Genomic DNA, 17,603 nt, shown 5'->3' on the forward strand with positions numbered 1-17,603 from the left:
TGGCAGGGGGTGGGACTAGATGACCCTTGGGGTCCCTTTCAACTCTCCTATTCAGCCATTGCTGCTGCTGCTGCTATTCTACTAATGCTTGGCATCAGTGCAATGAGATTCTTGCATCTTGGGGTTTAGCTACACAAAGTGGAGGAATTCTGAATTAATCGGTGTTTGAGGGGGGTCTGGGAGGAGGAGGAGGAGGCAGCAATGGCATGTTTGGACAGGGAACTACGTGGGCTGTTGCTACCAGTTTCATTGGGCCGGCAAGGGCCTCCTGGGCTCAGAGCATGAGGGAGGGGGCATCAGGAGGTGGGCCATTTCCTTGGAGGGCCAGTTGGTGATGATGCCAGCTTCTTGTCTGTGTATATATATATAATAATTGAGGATTGTGAGAACTTAGGATAACAGCAGCGGGGTTAGCCAGTCCCCTCTTCCTGCCACCCTGGAGTTCTGTTTCTGTGGTGCCAGTGAGGCTTTGCTATAATAGAATTGTAGGATTTTACAGCTGGCAGGGGACCTCGAGGGTCATCTAGTCCAACCCCCTGCAATGAAATAGTCTCATCTCAAGCACGCATGGCAGGTGGTCATCCAAACTCTGCTTTAAAACTTGCAAGGAAGGAGAATCCCCAACCTCCCAAGGGAGTTCATTCCACTGACAAACAGCTCTTCCTGTCAGAGAGTTCTTTCTGATGTTCAGTCATTGACAGTAAGAGCTGTTCGACAGTGGAATTTGCTGCCAAGGAGTGTGGTGGAGTCTCCTTCTTTGGAGGTCTTTAAGCAGAGGCTTGACAACCATATGTCAGGAGTGCTCTGATGGTGTTTCCTGCTTGGCAGGGGGTTGGACTCGATGGCCCTTGTGGTCTCTTCCAACTCTAGGATTCTATGATTCTATGATTTGACTCCATCGGTTCAGGTCCTACCTTCCAGAGCAGCAGCAGCAGAAAACAAGCTTGCTCCCTCTTCCATGTGACAGCCCTCGAGATACTTGAAGATGGCTCTCATATCTCCGTCTCAGTCTCTTACCAGGCTAAACATATCCAACACCCTCAAACGTTCCTCATCTTGGTTTCCTGACCCTTGATCATCTTGGTCACCCTCCTCTGCATGTGTTCCAGCTTGTCAGTATCCTTAAATTGTGGCACCCAGAACTGGACACAGGATTCCAGGTGTGGTCTGACTAAGGCAGAATAGAGTGGAACTACAGTGCTGCCCCGCAAGACGAATGCCTCGCAAGACGGAAAACCCACTAGACGAAAGCGTTTTCCGTTTTGAAGCTGCTTCGCAAAACGAATTTCCTATGGGCTTGCTTCGCGAGACGAAAATGTCTTGCGAGTTCCTGCGGGTTTTTTTTCTCCCCCCCCCCCTTTTTCTAAGCCGCTAAGCCGCTTATCAGCTGATCCACTAAGCCGCTTATCAGCTGATCCGCTAAGCCGCTAATGGGCTTGCTTCGCAAGACGAAAAAACCGCAAGACGAAGAGACTCGCGGAACGGATTCTTTTCATCTTGCGAGGCACGACTGTATTACTTGATCTGGACACTAGACTTCCGTTGACGCAGCCTAGAATAACATTCACTTTTTTTGCTGCTGCCTCACACCGTGGACTCATGTTCAGCTTGTGGTCCATCGAGACCCCAGGATCCTTTCCACATGTCCTGCTAGGAAGCCAGGTGTCCCCCATCCTATATTGGCGCACCTGGTTCTTCCTGCCTAAGTGCAGAACCTGACATTTGTCCCTCTTGAGATTCCTTCTGCTGCTCTGGGCCCGGCTCTCCAATCTGTGACGGTCGTATTTAATCCCGATTCAGTCTTCTGCGACATCAGCTGCCCCTTGGCCCCTGTGGCTCTGGCTTGGCTGACCTATCCTTGCTGGGTGATCTCACTTCTCTTCCAGCAGGGCAAGAAAGGAATTGGGCGGGCCAAGCGGGCTGTGTTTGCTGTTGGGTGGGGCTTTGCCTGAGGCCAGGTCTGACCTTGGTGCAGCCGCCGCCAGCCAAATTTGGCAGGTGGGTGGGGCTGAGACTTTGCAAAGAGCCCTTTGAAACAGCTTCCCCTCCTTTGGAAGGAGGAGAGAGCAGCATTGCAGCAGGAACGCTTCTCTCCCCCAACACACACTCACATCAGCTGATAGGGAGGGAGAGTAATCCTGCCAAGATCCTGTGCACCAGAGAGATCCCTAAAGGAACGGAACAGGGAGGGAGAGTAATCCTGCCAAGATCCTGTGCACCAGAGAGATCCCTAAAGGAACGAAACAGGATTGCTGTCCCTCCCCATCATCGGGTGGGAGAAGCGGACCTGCTTAGCGGTGGGCTCTGGCCCACGTGAAAACGAGCGCTAAGCAGATCGCTCTTGCTTTGCCTTGGCTGAACCCATGCGCAGCCTCTGCAGACTGGAGGCGGTCTGTGCAAAGGCCTTTCCTTCCGGGGGTGCAAAGGGGGCCTCCAGAGAGCAGCCCTGCGGAGGAGGAAGACGCTGCCTGCTGGCCCTGGGAGGAGCTGCCTTGGCCTTCGGGAGAAAGTAGGCTGGGCACTTGGCGCAAACGGGACCGTCTGCATGTTCTTTGCCCCCCACGTACCCGTCTGGGTGGAGGGAGCTGGAGGTGGCTGCCCCTGGGATTCATGAGAAGGGGTCTCATTGCCCAGCCACGCCAAGGGAGAGTTTGGTCGTTTGGATGTGAACCTGCCCCCCACAGGGCCCAGCAGACACGGTGTGGGGTCTGGGTTGGGGGTGTTTGGGAAGCGCTGCCGGCTGCGACAGGTTGTGATGCTGTTTCTGCCGCCGCCTCCTCTTGCAGTGCTCCTGAGATTCCGGACCCTCAAGGGCCGGGACCCTTCCCTGCAGAGCTGCTCAGAGGACGCCGAGGTGCTCCTGCAGATGCGCGCTGATGTGCTAGCCTCTCTCGGGGTCGCGGCTGATCTGCTCCCGGATGACTTTGCCAGGTGGGTGGCGGCCCCTTGAGCCTGCTCCACGGAGGAGGGGCTGCCCGGGGGCCACGACCCCTGAGGACGGACCCCCACCACTAGGCTTTGCTGCTGCCTTGTCGTCAGCGCTCCCCTGAGTCGGCCCTGTGTCCCCCATGGCGCATCCCGAGTCGTGGGACCCTGAATGCCTGGGCTGCATGGCCCCACGTCCAGCGTTTTGGGAAGGGTGGTGGCTCAACCCTGGCAGGACCACGCTGGTCTCCCCCTTCTCTGGGAGGGCTGACCGGACCCTCGGAAGGCTCACGTGGGTCTGCAGGGCCAGAGCAGGGACCGGCCTGGGCTGCCTTCAGCTGCCGGGCTCTTCTGAGCGCTGGCCATTCCGCTCCACGTGGCTGAGGGAGCGGCTGCCGTGCCTTTCTCTTGGGCGAGTTCAGGCCGTTAATCCTGAAAGGGCAATCCCGGGTGCCGCAGTGCTGCACTGCTGCTTGTGGGGATGGAGGGGGCAGCTCTGTGACCTTGGGGGGGCGGTGGCTGCTTTCCTCCTGGAGGGAGGGGGCAGCGGAAGGCCCTCTTGTGCCCCTCAGGCAAGGCGAGCCTTCTGAGCCCCCCACCACATTGGCATGTCTCTGCCTGTGACCCACCAGGGGAGAATGTTGGGAGAGGAGGAATGTGGGGGGGCGGCGGCTGGGGACTATGTTTAGCAAGGCTGTCTGGAGCATGGAGGGGGCAGCCTGCCCAGCCCCCTCAGGACTGTGTGGAATGCCCACGGACAACACCAGGCCGGGATTGGGTTGCCCGGACTACACTGGGCTGTGGCTGCCCACTACCGAAAACGCTCCCCTTGGCATGTTGCTTCTGTGGGGGCTCCGCAAAGAGATGTTTCCACAAGCCCCCCCTCCGACACACCCCTTTCTCTCTCTCAGCTCCTGCTGCTCCGAAGTGGCTCCCGTCTGCGCTGTGGTGGGAGGAGTGCTGGGCCAGGAGGTGGTCAAGGTGAGGCCCGGGGCCCTGGATTCCCCACGGGGCGGGGGGAGCGGCTCTTGCTTGCGGCCCCACCCACAAGCAGCACAGCTGCAGGCCATATCTGGTGTCTCTTCCCCCTGCCCCACAACTGTGAACATTCCTGGAGAGAAGAGTGGGGAGGATCCTGGCTGCCCCCTTGGCCCTGCCTGGGCCCTGGCAGCATGGGTCTTCCGGGCCCCCTCTTATCCCACCCAGCTCTGCCTCTTTGCTCACGCTGCCTTTCCCCCCTCTTCTCCAGGCCCTCTCTCAGCGGGATGCTCCCCTCAACAACTTCTTCTTCTTTGACGGCATGAGGGGCAACGGGATGGTGGAATGCCTGACCCCCAACTGAGTCTGGGCCACAACCCCAGAGCCCTTGGTAGTCCTGGACCAGCTGCCCACAGCCCCATGGGGCACTTCCCTCTGTGACACCTCTGGCCTTGGGAGAGGGGGGGCTGTTGCTGATGCCCCCCTTCCTGCATTGCCACGGAGGGGGTGTGTGTGTTACTCAATAAACTTTTTTTAGTACCATTTGCCTCTTGCAGCGCGTTTGACTGGTGCCTATTTGTCCTTAAATGGAGAGGAGTGGGGGGGGCCCTCTGTTCCTGTTTCCCCCCAGGGGGCCCTGGACTATTCTTGCCTGTCTGGGCACGGGAGGCGGTTTGGGGGCAAGGCGATGGCCTGTACCCAGCAGCTGTTGGGGCTGAAGGTGCCCCCCCCCGCTAACCTGGCCAGGTGCTCTTCTGTGGCTTGGCAGAGCCGGGCATGGGGGGGGGGCCTGCCCAGGGACTCCCGGCACAGGCCTCTGTTCCTGGCGCAGCATCATGGGAGGGTGGGGCTGCTTTGTGGTCAAGCAGCCAGAGGGTCAGCAGAATGCCCGCCCTGCTGTTTGAGGAAGCGACGGTGAGGCTGGCCAAGGGGCTGCCTTTGGGGTCAGCTTTGCATTCCTCCTTCCCCACAGCTGCGCTCCCTGGGGAGAAAGGTCACCTTGGCGCTTGCCAGGGGGAGGGGGGCTGGGGCTTCCAGAGACCTGTCCTGATCTCCCTCTGGGCCCTGAGCTGACCGCCTGGCCCTCTCCGGCTCCGTGGGGCAGCCCTCAGGATCGCAACAGCTCAGTCAGCCCCACTGACCAATATCCCACACAGCCTGCTCCAGTGGGGGGCCTTCCCCTCTCCCGTTGTAGGTACCAAGTTGTGGCTCAGAGCCCCCCAGCACCACTGAGAAGGCCCCCCCTCCGCTGCAGAGTGGCTGCTACCAGGCCTGACCTTGGGGGACAAAGCCCCTTCCTCTGGCCTCTGTTCACAAGCAAAAATCACATGTAGGCCTTGACAATACAACTTCTTAGTCCAGTTTTTATTGAAAAGGAAACATACAAAATTCTGCCTCCCCCCCCCCCAAAGTACAGATCTGGACCCCCCCTCCTCCCCCCCTCAAGTATCTACAGGCAGCACCAAGTTCTCCTGTACAAGTTGTAGATTGTCCACAGGATGTATATACACACAGCAGCTTCCGCTGTACAGCCCCCCCGCCCCCTATGTACAAGATGGCCACGCCCCCTATTTACAGCTTGGCCCGCCCCCCAGAAGGAAACCGGGCCCTGTGCAATTGTCTCCCCCCCCTCCCGCCCCCCCCCCTGTACAGGCTCCATTGAACAGTATTGACATAGTGCTAACTTGCTTGGCGTCCCAGCTGAGCAGCTCTCCTTAAGGCACTGCTGGGCTGGGGGCAGAAGGAAGCAGCCCGGCGCGCCCCCCCTCGCTCACGGCCCCCGGCGGGGGGGGGGCGGCTCCAGTCCCGGCTGGGTTCCCCCCTGGCCAGCAGGAGGACCACGAGGAGGAGGCGGCGGCGGCGGCTAGTTGGGGCGCAGTCCGGCCAGGCCCTCCGCCGGCAGGTTGTAGAAGATGCCCAGCAGCTGGAAGACGAAGTGGGAGACGTGGCCCCAGAGGGCGCCCTGCGGCCGGCGCTGCTCCTGCGGGGAGAGGAGAGGGCGCAGGTGAGCGGGGCAGGGGGGCAGCGGCGGGACGGGCACTGCCCTGCCCACTGGCTCCCGTGCCCGGCCGCCTGCCAGGCCGCGCTATTTATAGGAGATGAGTCAGCGGAGGCGGCGGAGGCGCCTGCCCAGCTCCCTGGGCAAAGAAGCGGCGGAGGACGGGGCTGGGCGGCGGGGCCACCGCCATCCCGCCCCCCCCCCGTGCCACCAGCATCCCGGGCACACACACACCCCTTACCCTGTGCGCGTACTCGCGCTGGAACTGGTCTCCCAGGACTCGCAGGCGCGCCCCGATGGCTCTCTCCAGGCCGGGCGCGGGGGTCCTGAGCAGAGCTCCGCTGGACGGGGGCTCCTCCGGGCGGGGGGCGGCGGCGGGCGCGTCGCCTGCGGAAGGAAGGCAGCGGCGATGAGGGCGGCGGCGAGGCGGGGAGGGCAGCAGCAGCAAGCCGAGGAGCCCCTGCCTTCCCCCGGCGGGCGGGAGGGGGCCCTTTCCTGTCTCCTTGGCAACTGCGGAGGGAAAAGGGATCATTCCAGGACACGGCCCCCCCCGGCTGGCGGGCTGGCTGGCTGGCTGGGGCGCGCGGCGCCGCGGGGAGCGCGCCTGCAGCTGCCTCTTGCCCTGCAGGCCCCCCCCCCCAGGGTTGCAAGGGGGCTGCCACTCGCTGCTCTCCGCCAGGGATGCTCCTCCTCGCAGCGCTTAGCTGGGGGCGGCCCCTCCCATAGTCTGCCCCCCCCCAATACACGCAATTTTTTGATGAGTCAGCGTTTCCACGCCAGGCTCAAGGAGGGCAGGGCGCTTGGGGGGCACCCCCTGGGTGCAGTGCGGCCGAGTGGGGCGGGACCAAAGCAGACAGGGGCAAACGGGGTACCCGCGAGACCCCCGCCCAATGCCTGCCACCTGCGCGCACGCTTCCCGGGGGTTTGGGGGTGCGGAAAGTGGTCTGGTCTCGGTGGGGGAGCATTAACGAGCCCATCGGAGAACAGGCTGGCTCCCGATCTGGGTGCCTCGCCTGAGCCCCTTCCCACGTGCTCGCAGCCACCGCGTGTTGCCCGCAAGGAGACGCAGCGCTCCGGAAGGAGGAGCGCCCGTCGCGGAAAAACAAAGGTCTGTCCTTGACGGGCGGGAGCGCAGAAAGGGGCTGGGCTGTGCCCGACCCCCAGGACTGCTCAGGTGGGGAGAGGAGCGGAGGGTCCGCCCCCTCTTCCGCGGGCACCTGCGGCTGGGAGACCGAGGGGCTGAGCCGCGCCCCTCTTGCCCCGCACCCCGGGGGCGCGCCAGCCCTTTCCTTGCGGAACAGCTCCTGCGGAACAACCACCGCCCTGGCTGGGACCCCGAGGTTGGGGGAGGAGCTCTGCCCATGCTCAGAGGCGCTTTGTGGGTCCCGCCGCCCTCCCCTCGCCCAGCAGCAGGCGCCCCGCCCCCTCGAGCCCCCTCCCCAGGCACTCACCTCGCGTGGCCCCGGAGCGCATCCGCAAGGTCTCGTGTCCGATCCCGCAGCGGCAGAGGCCGTTCAGCCGGGGGGGCGAGGCGAGGGGCGCGCGGCAGAGGGGGGGCGGCAGGGCCAGCGCCCCCCCCACAGGGCAGGCTGGGCTCCCGGACACAGCTGCTGTCGGCTCGGCGCGGCTCCCGTCCTGCAGTGGTCTGGCCATGGCGCTCGGCGGGGTCTGCGGGGCGAGCGGAGACGGGGCGGTCGGTGGGGGCGGGCGGGCTGGTGTTTGTAAACAAACCGCGCCGTGCCAGCTTCGCGGGGGGGGGTCCCTCTCCCTTCCTCCCGCCCCTCCCCGATCCGGGCTGCCGCCCCCCTGCAGCCACGTGCGCCCCGCGCACCTCCCGCGCACCTCCCCCGACGGGACGGTCCCTCCCCGGGCATCCGCCCGCCCCACTTACTGCAGCTGCATGAACCCTCCGGGGGCGGGTCGGGGGTCTCTGGGCAGCGCAGGGGCTCCGTCGGCGGCGGCGGCGGCGGGCGAGGCAGGAGAGCGACCCCGGCGAGCTGGAGCGGCGGCGGCGGCGGCGGCGGCGGCCAGAGTCTCTCTGCCAGGCGAGCGGGCAGCGGCAGCGCAGCCCCGGAGCCGGGCCCCGCCCCCGCCCTGACGTCACCGCGCCCCGCCCCCTCCGCCGCCGCCTCCCGGAGGCAAGTTCGGGCTTGTGCGGGAGTCGGGGATCCCCCGAGGGCGCGGCCGGACGGCGGGACCCGCGCGCAGCAGGCGCCCCCTCCGTCGCGCTCCCCGCTCGACCCATTCCCCGCGCGAGCAACTGAGGCTGCCCCGGGTCCGGCTTGGCGGGCAAACGTCCGCCCCGCCTCCCTCGGAGTAAACAAACAGGCGGAACCCGCCTCCCTCCCCGCGGACTAGCGCCATGCGGAGTGGCGCCAGCCAGAAAAGGACACGGAACACTGACGTGCTTAAGTGTTTTGCGCGCGGAGAGAAAAGAGCTTTCTTCCGCTTCAGGGGCCACAACTGAAAACAGGCCTCCATATGTTGTGCAACCAGGAAGTTCCAGGGTCAAAAATGAGGGGGGGGGGCACCTCTCTCCTGGCACCCTGGCAAGCAGCTCCCCCAGCCAGATCAGAGCACCCGCCCGCCCCGCCCCCCCCCAGAATCATTCCTGGCTGCAGTAGTGCCTTGCCGTGATCTAACCTGCCAGGGACCTCAGGCACTCAGGGTCAGACAGAGGCAAAGCTGCCCAGGAAAGGGCGCAGCTGGCAAAGCAACTGGGGGGGGGGAAGGGGCTCCAGGTCACCATCAGAAGGTCTGGACCCAGGTGCTGCCCACCCAGTGCTTGAAGCGAGGGGCAACCTTATCCAAAAGAGGCTGGACGCTTCTCCCAAGACATCAGCCTCCTCCACCAGGCACCAGAGCATAAGCAAAAAGCCTGCTGGATCAGGCCTGTGGCCCATCTGGTCCAGCATCCTGTCAAAGGGAAGCCCAGACGCAGGATCCAAGCACAAGAGCCCTTTCCCCTTGGGGTGTGGTCAGTCAACCAGTTACAAATCCACTGAACTGTTCCCTGGCCACATCTCACCAGCTCCTCCACCAGAAGGGGTCCCCTACTGAGTCATAGAATCATAGACTCTTTTTTATATATATATAAATTTTTATTAAAGATTTTCTTAATACAGTAAAGAAGAAACCAAGATAAACAGAAAACAAAACAGAAAAACAAACAGAAATACAATTAACATCTTGTAATAGCCATATTTTCTTCGCTTTTTGGACTTCCTCACATCTCTCGCTCCTGCGTTCCAAAATTATACAATTTTAATCAGCAATTTATCACCTTATTTCCATTCTTATTCTATAGATTGCCAATATTATGTCCCTAACTTTGAATACTTTTAGCTAAGTCTTAATTACCCAATTTAAACATAATAGAATCATAGACTCTTGGGGAGCTTCGTCAAAAGCCCTCCTGAAATCAAGATACACTATGGCCACAGCATTCTCCTGATCCACCAGGCTTGTAACTCTATCCAAAACTGAAATGAGATTCATTTGTCTTTGGGAAACCCATGCATGGTCTTAGAAGCCATTGCCACTGGCCCATCTAGTCCAGCCTCCTGCTCTCCCAGTGAATGGCCAGCTATCCCCAAGGGAAACCGGCAATCAGGATCCGAGCACTAGGGCTCTCTCCCCTCCCATGGATTCCAGCCACTGGGATTCAGAAGTACAGCTGCCTCTGGCTGTGGAAGAAGAGCAGAGGGCCTTCTTGGTGGTGGCGCCCACCCTGTGGAACGCCTTCCCATCAGATGTCAAGGAAATAAACAGATATCTATCTGACTTTTAGGAGACATCTGAAGGCAGCACTGTTTAGGGAAGTTTTTAATGTTTGATTCTATTTTTAATATTCTGTTTGGAGCCGCCGAGAGCGCTTTCCTCCATGAATTTCTTTAATCCTCTTTTAAAGCCACAGGTCGGTGGCCATCACTATCAGGGCTCCTCTTCCATGGTGAGCAGTCCAGGACAAGGCCTGCGACTCTTGGGAAAGGGGAAGGCAAACTCCCAAGGCTTGGAAGGGGGCACGCGGGGGGGGGGCGGTAGGAGGAGAGGAGGCCTCCTTGGCAAGCCAGGCCAGGCAGCCTTTGTTGAAGGAGGCTGGCCGGGGGATTTCCAGCAGCTGACCCTTTGTGGAGCTGCGCTGTGGGCCTCTTCCCCATCAGAGGGCCCCGTGCTGGGCTCTGGGTCAGGGGGTCATCCCCACAGCTGAGCAGGAGGGAGGGAGGAGGGGAGGCTTTTTCTAGCTGAATCTTTTGGCCTGGCCTATGGCGGGGAGTGTCATCCATGGCCTGCCAATGCCTGGCCTTGGTGTACAAAGCTGTGTGTGTGTGTGCGTGTGTGTCTGCTTGCGCATTGGAGCAGAGTGTCATGTATGAAGATGTTGGTGGAACACATGTGTCACACACAGGTCCACACAGGGGCCTGAATGGAGGTCCCATGGCAGAACAGTCTGACAAGAGTAACATCATCATTACTATTACATCATCATCATCATCATCATTATTATTATTATTATTATTATTATCAGTCCTTCCTGACTCCAAGATATGGTGGGTGGCATTGAGGCCCCTGGGATGAGGGTGGCGCTGTGGTCTAAACCACTGAGCCTCTTGGGCTTGCCAATCAGATGGTTGCCAGTTTGAACCACTGCAACGGGATGAGCTCCTGTTGCTCGGTCCCAGCCTCTGCCAACCCAGCAGTTCGAAAGCATAGCAGTGCAAGTAGATAAATAGGTACCGCTGTGGTAGGAAGGTAAAGGGCGCTCTGGTTTCCACCACAGTGTTCCATCATACCAGAAGCGGCTTAGTCCTGCTGGCCACATGACCCGGAAAGCTGTCTGTGGACAAACACCTGCTCCCTTGGCCTGAAAGCGAGATGAGCGCCGCACCCCATAGTCACCTCTGACTGGACTTAACCGTCCAGGGGTCATTTACCTTCACCTTCTGAGGCCCCATCCTGTACACCCAGCACCTACATATGCTCAGGACCCAGGTTCAAAGGGGTGCATGTTTCTGTAAAGGACCAAAGCAGGGAAGAATATTCCAGGAGGCAGAAGGAGCCTTCAAGTCACTCTTTGCAGAGCAGAGCTGCTTATCTGCCCATTGTCAGCTAAGGACCTGAGTGCAGCCTAGTTCAGCGTCCTGTTCTCCCAGTGACCAGCCAGGTGTCCTCTCCCTTCTGACAGTTTCCAGCCACTGGGATTCAGAAGCATGGCTGCCTCCAGCTGTGAAGACAAGAGCACAGCTCGCTGGAGCCACTGAGAGTCGTTTCCTCCTGGATGGTTTGCCCAGGCCTCTTTGAAAGCCATCCACCGGTGGCCGTCCTGTGGGAGTGAGTTCCACAGGCTGAAATCCCACCGGCTGTGCAAACTCCCACCAAACTGAGGGAGCCCCAGCCTCAAACTAGAGGATTTGGGGTGGGGGACACAAAGCCGACTCAAGCAGCAAAAGGGACCAGTTGGGAAAGGCAGGGGGGTCCCCAGCAGAGGAAGGGGCCCAGTGGAGAGGTCAGTGGGGCAGGGAGACTGACACCTCAGAGAAGGGGCTGGGCGGCCTGCTGTGCTAAGGAAGGGCAGGTCGTGTTCGGGGTCTTTCAGATGGAATCAGATGACCAAATGGGCACAATGGAAGTTCCTAAAACGATGAATGGCTTTGAGACAATCCATGGGAATAAAAGGATCCTTTTCCCTCATCATCCTAGAATTCAGGACCAGCCGTGAAGCTGCTTCCCCTTCACCTGGGAAGGTCACTGCCGCCACTAAGAAGAGGACCTCGCCCGGAGACACCTGTTTACATGAGGGTGAACATGCCTTTGAGCATGCGAAGAGTGCCACACACTCCCCCCTCCATGCTTAGTGGCTTGGGTGAGCTGGATCTCCGCGGGTGGGCAGCGTGGGCATGGATGGGCCAGGCGGGCGAGGGGGGGCTGGAGTGGCGCCGCCCCCTCCCGCTTCCCTGCTGCTGCTCCTCCCCTGCCCCCCCCCCGTGCCCTCCGGTGGAGGGATCCCGCCGCGTGGCTGGCTGAGCCCAAGCGCCGCGGAGCCAACGAGCGCCCCGTCGCCGGGACGAGCAGGCGGGCCGCGGCCAATGGCAGCGCGAGGCGTCGGGCCGTCGGAGCGCCTTCGCCGCTGTCTCTATTGCCCCCCCCCCCCCTTCTCCCTCCCGCGCTGACATCACTGGCTGTTTATTCCTCCTTCGCCGAGAGCGGGGGGGGGGGGGCGCTGGGCTGGCACATGCGCTCGGCCGGGCATGAGTAACGCTTCGCTGTGGCGGCTGCGGCGCAGGGCGAATTTGCCCAGTGACAGCCACTCAGCAGATGCCCGCCTCGCGATGATGTCACCCCTGGGGGCGGCAGGAGGGAGGCGGGGGGGGGGGCAGCAGGCAGCGCTCCTTCGACGGGGCGGACGCGCCAGCGCCAAAAGCCCACGGTTCGCCCCGCGCGCGGCTTAGGACGCTCCTGTTGCAGAGGCCCGCGCGCGATGGAGGGGAGGGGAGGGACCCACCTGCTGCCAGGATCCCGCCCCGCGCCACCCCTTTGTCCTCCTCCTCCTCCCCACCCCCGGCGGCCCACGCGGCTGGTCGCCTCCTCTGCAAAGTTCCCTTCGCTCTGGTGGAACCTCCAGGCCCAGAGACAGTCTATCTCGCTCCCGAGGCAGGGAGGGGCATTGGGGCACTGCGAGCAGAGGGTGCTGGACGGGGTGGGCCAGGGGCCTGATCCAGCGCCACGCAGGGGGGCCTCGCAAGAGCAGGGCAGGGCTGCGCGCATCCCGCTTCCCTGCTCCGAGCGAGTCAAGCCCGCGGTTCTCCTGGGATTCTGGACCTCCAGAGGCGTCCCGGGCGCCCGAGGGCGAGGGGCGGGCGGGGCGTGTTTCTCGACGGGGAGTTCTTTGCTTAGCAACGCGCTTCCCGCCTTTTGCTTCCCTCCCTCTCTGCCTGTCTCCCGCCTGCGAAGTGGGCCGCCCTGCTTCTCCTGGAGCCTGGATGAGGCCCAGGCGGCCCGAGGGGGCGTCCGAGGACCAGCCCGCCTCTGCCCTGGCTCTTCCCAGCGGGGCCCCGTCTCCCTGCCTCACTTCTCCCTCGGGATTGCAGGGGGCTGGGCTGGATGACCCTGGGGACCCTTCCAGCTCTCCAGACCCAGGTGCCCAGCCCAGCTGCCTTTGGGCTCCCCTGCGCGCGCGGGGGGGGTCCCTCGTGCCCCCCAAGCAAGGCTGGCGACGTCCGTGCCCGGCTCTCGGGCTCCTCACGCGGGGAGGGTCGGGACGCCCCCACCTGCCCACCCCAAATGCTCCCGGAACCCGCGCAATGCACGCGGCTCCCCGTCTACTCGCGAGGAAGGAGCCCCCCCCCGCGCGGGTTTGTTTTGCAGCAGGGGCAGCGGAGCGTGTCTAACCCCCCGCCGGTTCCGCTCGGCTGCCTGGACACCCCCGCCCCCCCTGCCTTCCCATTGGCTGGCGGCGGCGGCGGCGCGCAGCCACTCAGCGCCGAGTAGGCGCCTGTTTCCAAAGGAAGAGCGCCACGCGCGCCGCGCGGAGCCACGGCAACACGGCCCGGCCGGGCAGGCGAACGGGCAGGCGCGGCAGAGACGGGGCGCGGGCACGGGAAGCAGCCTGGGGAGGCCCGGCCTGGCTTGCGCGCCCCCGATGGGTGGGGTTCCCCGGGCACACCTGCTGCGCCCCGGCCGGCCTCCCTTGCCCTGCGTGGGGCTGCTGCGTGGGGCGCTCCTTCTCCCCCTCTGTCCTCCCAACAGGCCCCGACGGTGTAGACCCCCCCCGTCGCCCCATTTCACAGGCGGTGGGGCGAGGCATCGAGGCTAGCGCTCGGCCAAGGGGAGCGTGGCGCAGGGGGGCTGGACTAGATGACTCCGGGGGTCCCGTCCGGCTTCTATGAGCCTATGATGCATGGGCGCCAAGGCATAGCTGTTCACTTTCAGATTTGAAAAGAAGGGCTCAGCAGCCTCCCCTGTCCCGGGGACAGTCGACGGGATATCTAACAATCCGGGATAGCAGCGGGAAACGGCGTGAGAATAAGGGAATTTCCCGCAAAAAAGGGGAAGGTGGACAGCTATGCGCCAAGGCAGCACCCCAGGTCCGTCCGACGGTGGCAGCTTTCTGCGGCGGGGGGGGGGGGGAGCAGGCTGGTGGCGCAGCCGATGCCCAGATGTTCAGGGCGCAGAGCGCTCCGTGGGCCACGTGCGGACGCAGCTGCGCGCCTGAGCTGCCTCCTAATCCTGGGCTGCGCCGGGGTTGGGCGAGGTGACCTCCAAGCTGCCCTCTAAGGGCGCGTCAGGCGCTGAGCCACAGGCCCCACGTCGAGGCAGGGGAGGCGGGCTGGATTCGGCCTTCCCCGGAGACCGGCCTGCCTGGCGAGGCTTTGGGGAAGGAGGGGAGAACTTTCTGGCGGCCAGACCCGGGAGGTCCTTCAACCATCGGCCAGGGATTCTGGAACTGTGATTCCCGCATTGCAGTGGGTTCGACTAGAATGAGCGCAGGGGTCCCTCCCAACCCTTCAGCTCTGCCATTCTTCCCCAGTGGGCCCAGGAGTGCCCGAGGGCGGCCCCTTCGCCTGCCCCAAAGGCGTCGGTTGCTTTTCGGGGGGCCCTACTTGGCAGTGGGGAGGGGGCTGCTGGCCGTGAGCGCCGGAGCCTCTTTCGCTCCCCCGAGGGCGGCTGCTTCGGCTCCCCGGTTGCTGGTGCAAGGCTGGCCCTGGGAGATTAGGATCCCCGCGAGGGGCTGGAGGGAAATCCCCTGATCTCATCCTGGGGATTCCCCCTCCTCCCTGCCCTCCCCGCCCCCCCCCCGGCCGGCTTCACCTCTCCTCCCCACCCAGATGGAGGGATGGCAGCTGGCAGGACTCAAAAGTTAAGTTTCGCGCCCCCCCCCCCCAAATAAATAAATAAAAGCGCCAGGAAAACACATCGCACGAGAGTGAGGGAAGGCGTTTTCCCCTCCCTCCTCCTCCGCCCTCTCGCCTCCGCCCCGTCGCAACAACAGCCGATGCCGCCGCCTCCGCCGCCGCCGCGTTTGGGTCCGTCCCTTCCAACCATCTCCTGCACTCGGGCCGGCGCAGCCAATCAGCGCCCGCCATCCCAGCAGGAAAAGCAACTGCCATGGAAACAGCATCCGCGGCTGGCGGAGGCAGCAGAGCATCCCAGCATCCGCGGCGGAGGAGGAGGCGGCGCCCTCGCGCCCAGCCCCGTGCCCAGGAGGCTGGCGGGGGCACGTCTGGGGCACTGGGGCACTGGGGCCCGGGCAGCCCAGCCAGGCGCCGGGGGGGGGGAGGAGGAGGAGGAGGAGGAGGGCCAGGGCCAGGGCCGGAGCACGAGCGCGAGCGCGAGCGCGAGCGCCGCCGCCACCGGAGCCTGGGAAATACATCACGGGGCTCAGCAACAGCCACGGGGGCAGCCGAGCCCAGCGCGCGCGCCAATGAGCGGAAGGCGCTGCTGCTGCTGCTGCTGCTGCTGCTGGGCCGGAGCCTGCCCGGCTTGGCCTCGGGAGCTGCGGCTGGGGGGGAGTCTGCACATGCTCAGAGGTGCCTCTAAGAGAGCAAGGAGAGCATGCTGGATCAGGGCCCAACAGTTGCCTGTGGTTTCCCAGCAGAAGGGCAACCGGACCATGGAGGCCTAGCGTGGCTCCTCTGGCCGGCAGCCACCAGAAGCCTCCACTGGGATGGTTGAGCCCTACCCTCAGGGGCCTGATTCAGACGGGGAGGGCCAGTGAAGGGAGCAAGCGCCCCTCCGACTCAGCCTCAGGCTCTTCCTGGGACCCGGCAGGCGGGACCGCTCCTTTTCCTGGGCCCCCAAAGGCAGGGCCGGCCCATGACAGTTTGGCACCTGAAGCACCAATATAGGATGGGGCTTGCTAGCAGGACACGTGAAAAAGATCTCTGGGTCTTGGTGGAACACAAGCTGAACATGAGTCCACAGGGTGAGGCAGCAGCCAAAAAAGCGAACGCTATTCTAGGCTGCACCAACAGAAGTCGAGTCTCTAGATCAAGGGAAGCAATAGTCCCACTCTATTCTGCCTTGGTCAGGTCACACCTGGAATACTGTGTCCCGTTCTGAGCGTCACAATTTAAGGATACTGTCAAGCTGGAACACGTGCAGAGGAGGGTGACCAAGATGACCAAGGGTCAGGAAACCAAGCCTGATGAGGAACGGTTGAAGCAGGTGGGTATGTTTGGCCTTGTAAAGAAGAGAATGAGAAGGAGATATGAGAGCCATCTTCAAATATCTAGAGGGCCATCACATAGAAGAGGGAACAAGCTTGTTTTCTCTTGCTCTGGAGGGTAGGACTCGAACCCGTGGCTTCAAGTTACAAGGAAGGAGATTCCGACTCAACATCAGGAAGAACCTTCTGAAAGGAAGAGCTGTTTGATGGCAGAATGGACTCCCTCAAGAGGTTGTGACCTCTCCTTCCTTGGAGGTTTTTAAGCAGAGCTTGGACAGCCACATGAGATTCCTGCGTTGTGGGGGTTGGACTAGATGACCCCTGGGGACCCCTTCCAACGCTACAATACTATGAAGCAAACACAGAATCATGCCTCCCTCCCTCACCAGGGGAGAGTGTAGACCCACATCAGGAGCAAGGGGGTCATAAAGGTCTACATGGGATCTGCTGTCTCTGTGGATTCTGCCGTCTGAGGCGCTTGCCTCACCTTGCCAGGTGGGTGGGCCAGCCCAAAGCGGCCTCTTGCCCAGCCCCCTCGTTGCCCCCCAGGCAAAGCTCCGAGAAGCCAGTGCCCTTCTCTCCCAGGGTGCAAAGGTGCTGCCGGACTTCTCCTCCTAAATGGCCTCATCCGTGTACAGTGGGACCTCGGTTTCCGAATGTCTCAGAAGTCGAACATTTCGGCTTTCAAATGCCAAAACCCCAGAAGTAACTGCTTAGGTTTTCGAATGCTTTTTGGAAGCTGAATGTGCCACGCGTCTTCCCTATGGAGTTTTCCGGACGTAAATGCTTCCAGAAATGTACGCTTTGTTTTTGGAACGTTTTGGAAGTCGAACAGTATTCCAGAACAGATGATGTTTGAAAACCGAGGTACCCTTGTATCCCTCAAGGGACACCGTCTGAAGGCAGCCCTGGATAGGGAAGTTTCAAATGTTTCATTGTCTTCTTATATTTTGCTGCAAGCCACCCGGACTGGCTGGGGCAGCCAATCAGATGGGCGGCATATTCACAACAAGAAGAATTCTGACAACAGTTTCACAGAATCGAAGAATCGTGGAAGCGGACGGGCTGCGGAAGCTCCTCCATCTCTGCAATGCAGGAATCTCAGTTTCAGGCTCCAAGGCCAGCCAAGCTCTGCTGAGAAGCCTCCGAGGAAGGGGAGGGCGCCACCTGCCGACCCACTGCGGAACAGCTCTTACTAGCAGAAAGTTTTTAGATATTTATGTACTTCCTGGTGCTGAGTTGGAATTTCCTTCTTTGTAACCAGGCAGGAACGCCCTCCCATCAGATGCCAAGGAAATAAATCTGACCTTTAGAAGACATCTGAAGGCAGCCCTCTTTAGGGAAGTTTTTAAGGTTTGATGGTTTTATCGTGCTTTTAATTTTGTTGGGAGCCACCCAGAGTGGCTGGGGAAACTCAGTCAGATGGGCGGGGTACACACAATAAATTATTATTATTATTATTATTATTATTATTATTATTATTATTATTATTATTATTATTATTAGCTTGCTCCCCCTTCCATGTGGTAACCCTTG

General features: G+C 61.6%; 2 protein-coding genes across 3 annotated transcripts in view; one reads left to right on the forward strand and one right to left on the reverse strand.

Annotated features, from left to right (window-relative positions):
• SAE1 (SUMO1 activating enzyme subunit 1) overlaps positions 1–4,446 on the forward strand; it is a 28,662-nt gene extending 24,216 nt beyond the window's left edge. For both annotated transcript variants that reach the window (XM_079985658.1, XM_079985659.1), the window contains 3 exons: positions 2,787–2,931; positions 3,837–3,906; positions 4,175–4,446. In XM_079985658.1, coding sequence (XP_079841784.1) covers positions 2,787–2,931; positions 3,837–3,906; positions 4,175–4,267 — 308 coding nt within the window. In that variant the 3' untranslated portion in view covers positions 4,268–4,446. The remainder of the gene's footprint in view (positions 1–2,786; positions 2,932–3,836; positions 3,907–4,174) is intronic.
• Positions 4,447–5,551: 1,105 nt separating this feature from the next.
• LOC307223272 (uncharacterized protein) lies at positions 5,552–7,922 on the reverse strand. Its single transcript, XM_079989196.1, has 4 exons — positions 7,794–7,922; positions 7,354–7,570; positions 6,144–6,289; positions 5,552–5,884 (listed from the first exon to the last, which is right to left on the reverse strand). Exons 2-4 carry the CDS (start codon positions 7,553–7,555, stop codon positions 5,768–5,770), a joined length of 465 nt encoding a protein of 154 aa, XP_079845322.1. The 5' UTR covers positions 7,556–7,570; positions 7,794–7,922; the 3' UTR covers positions 5,552–5,767.
• Positions 7,923–17,603: the final 9,681 nt, after the last annotated feature.

Source organism: Podarcis cretensis, assembly GCF_951804945.1.
Source record: "Podarcis cretensis genome assembly, chromosome: 8".
NCBI classification, from domain to species: Eukaryota; Metazoa; Chordata; class Lepidosauria; order Squamata; family Lacertidae; genus Podarcis; species Podarcis cretensis.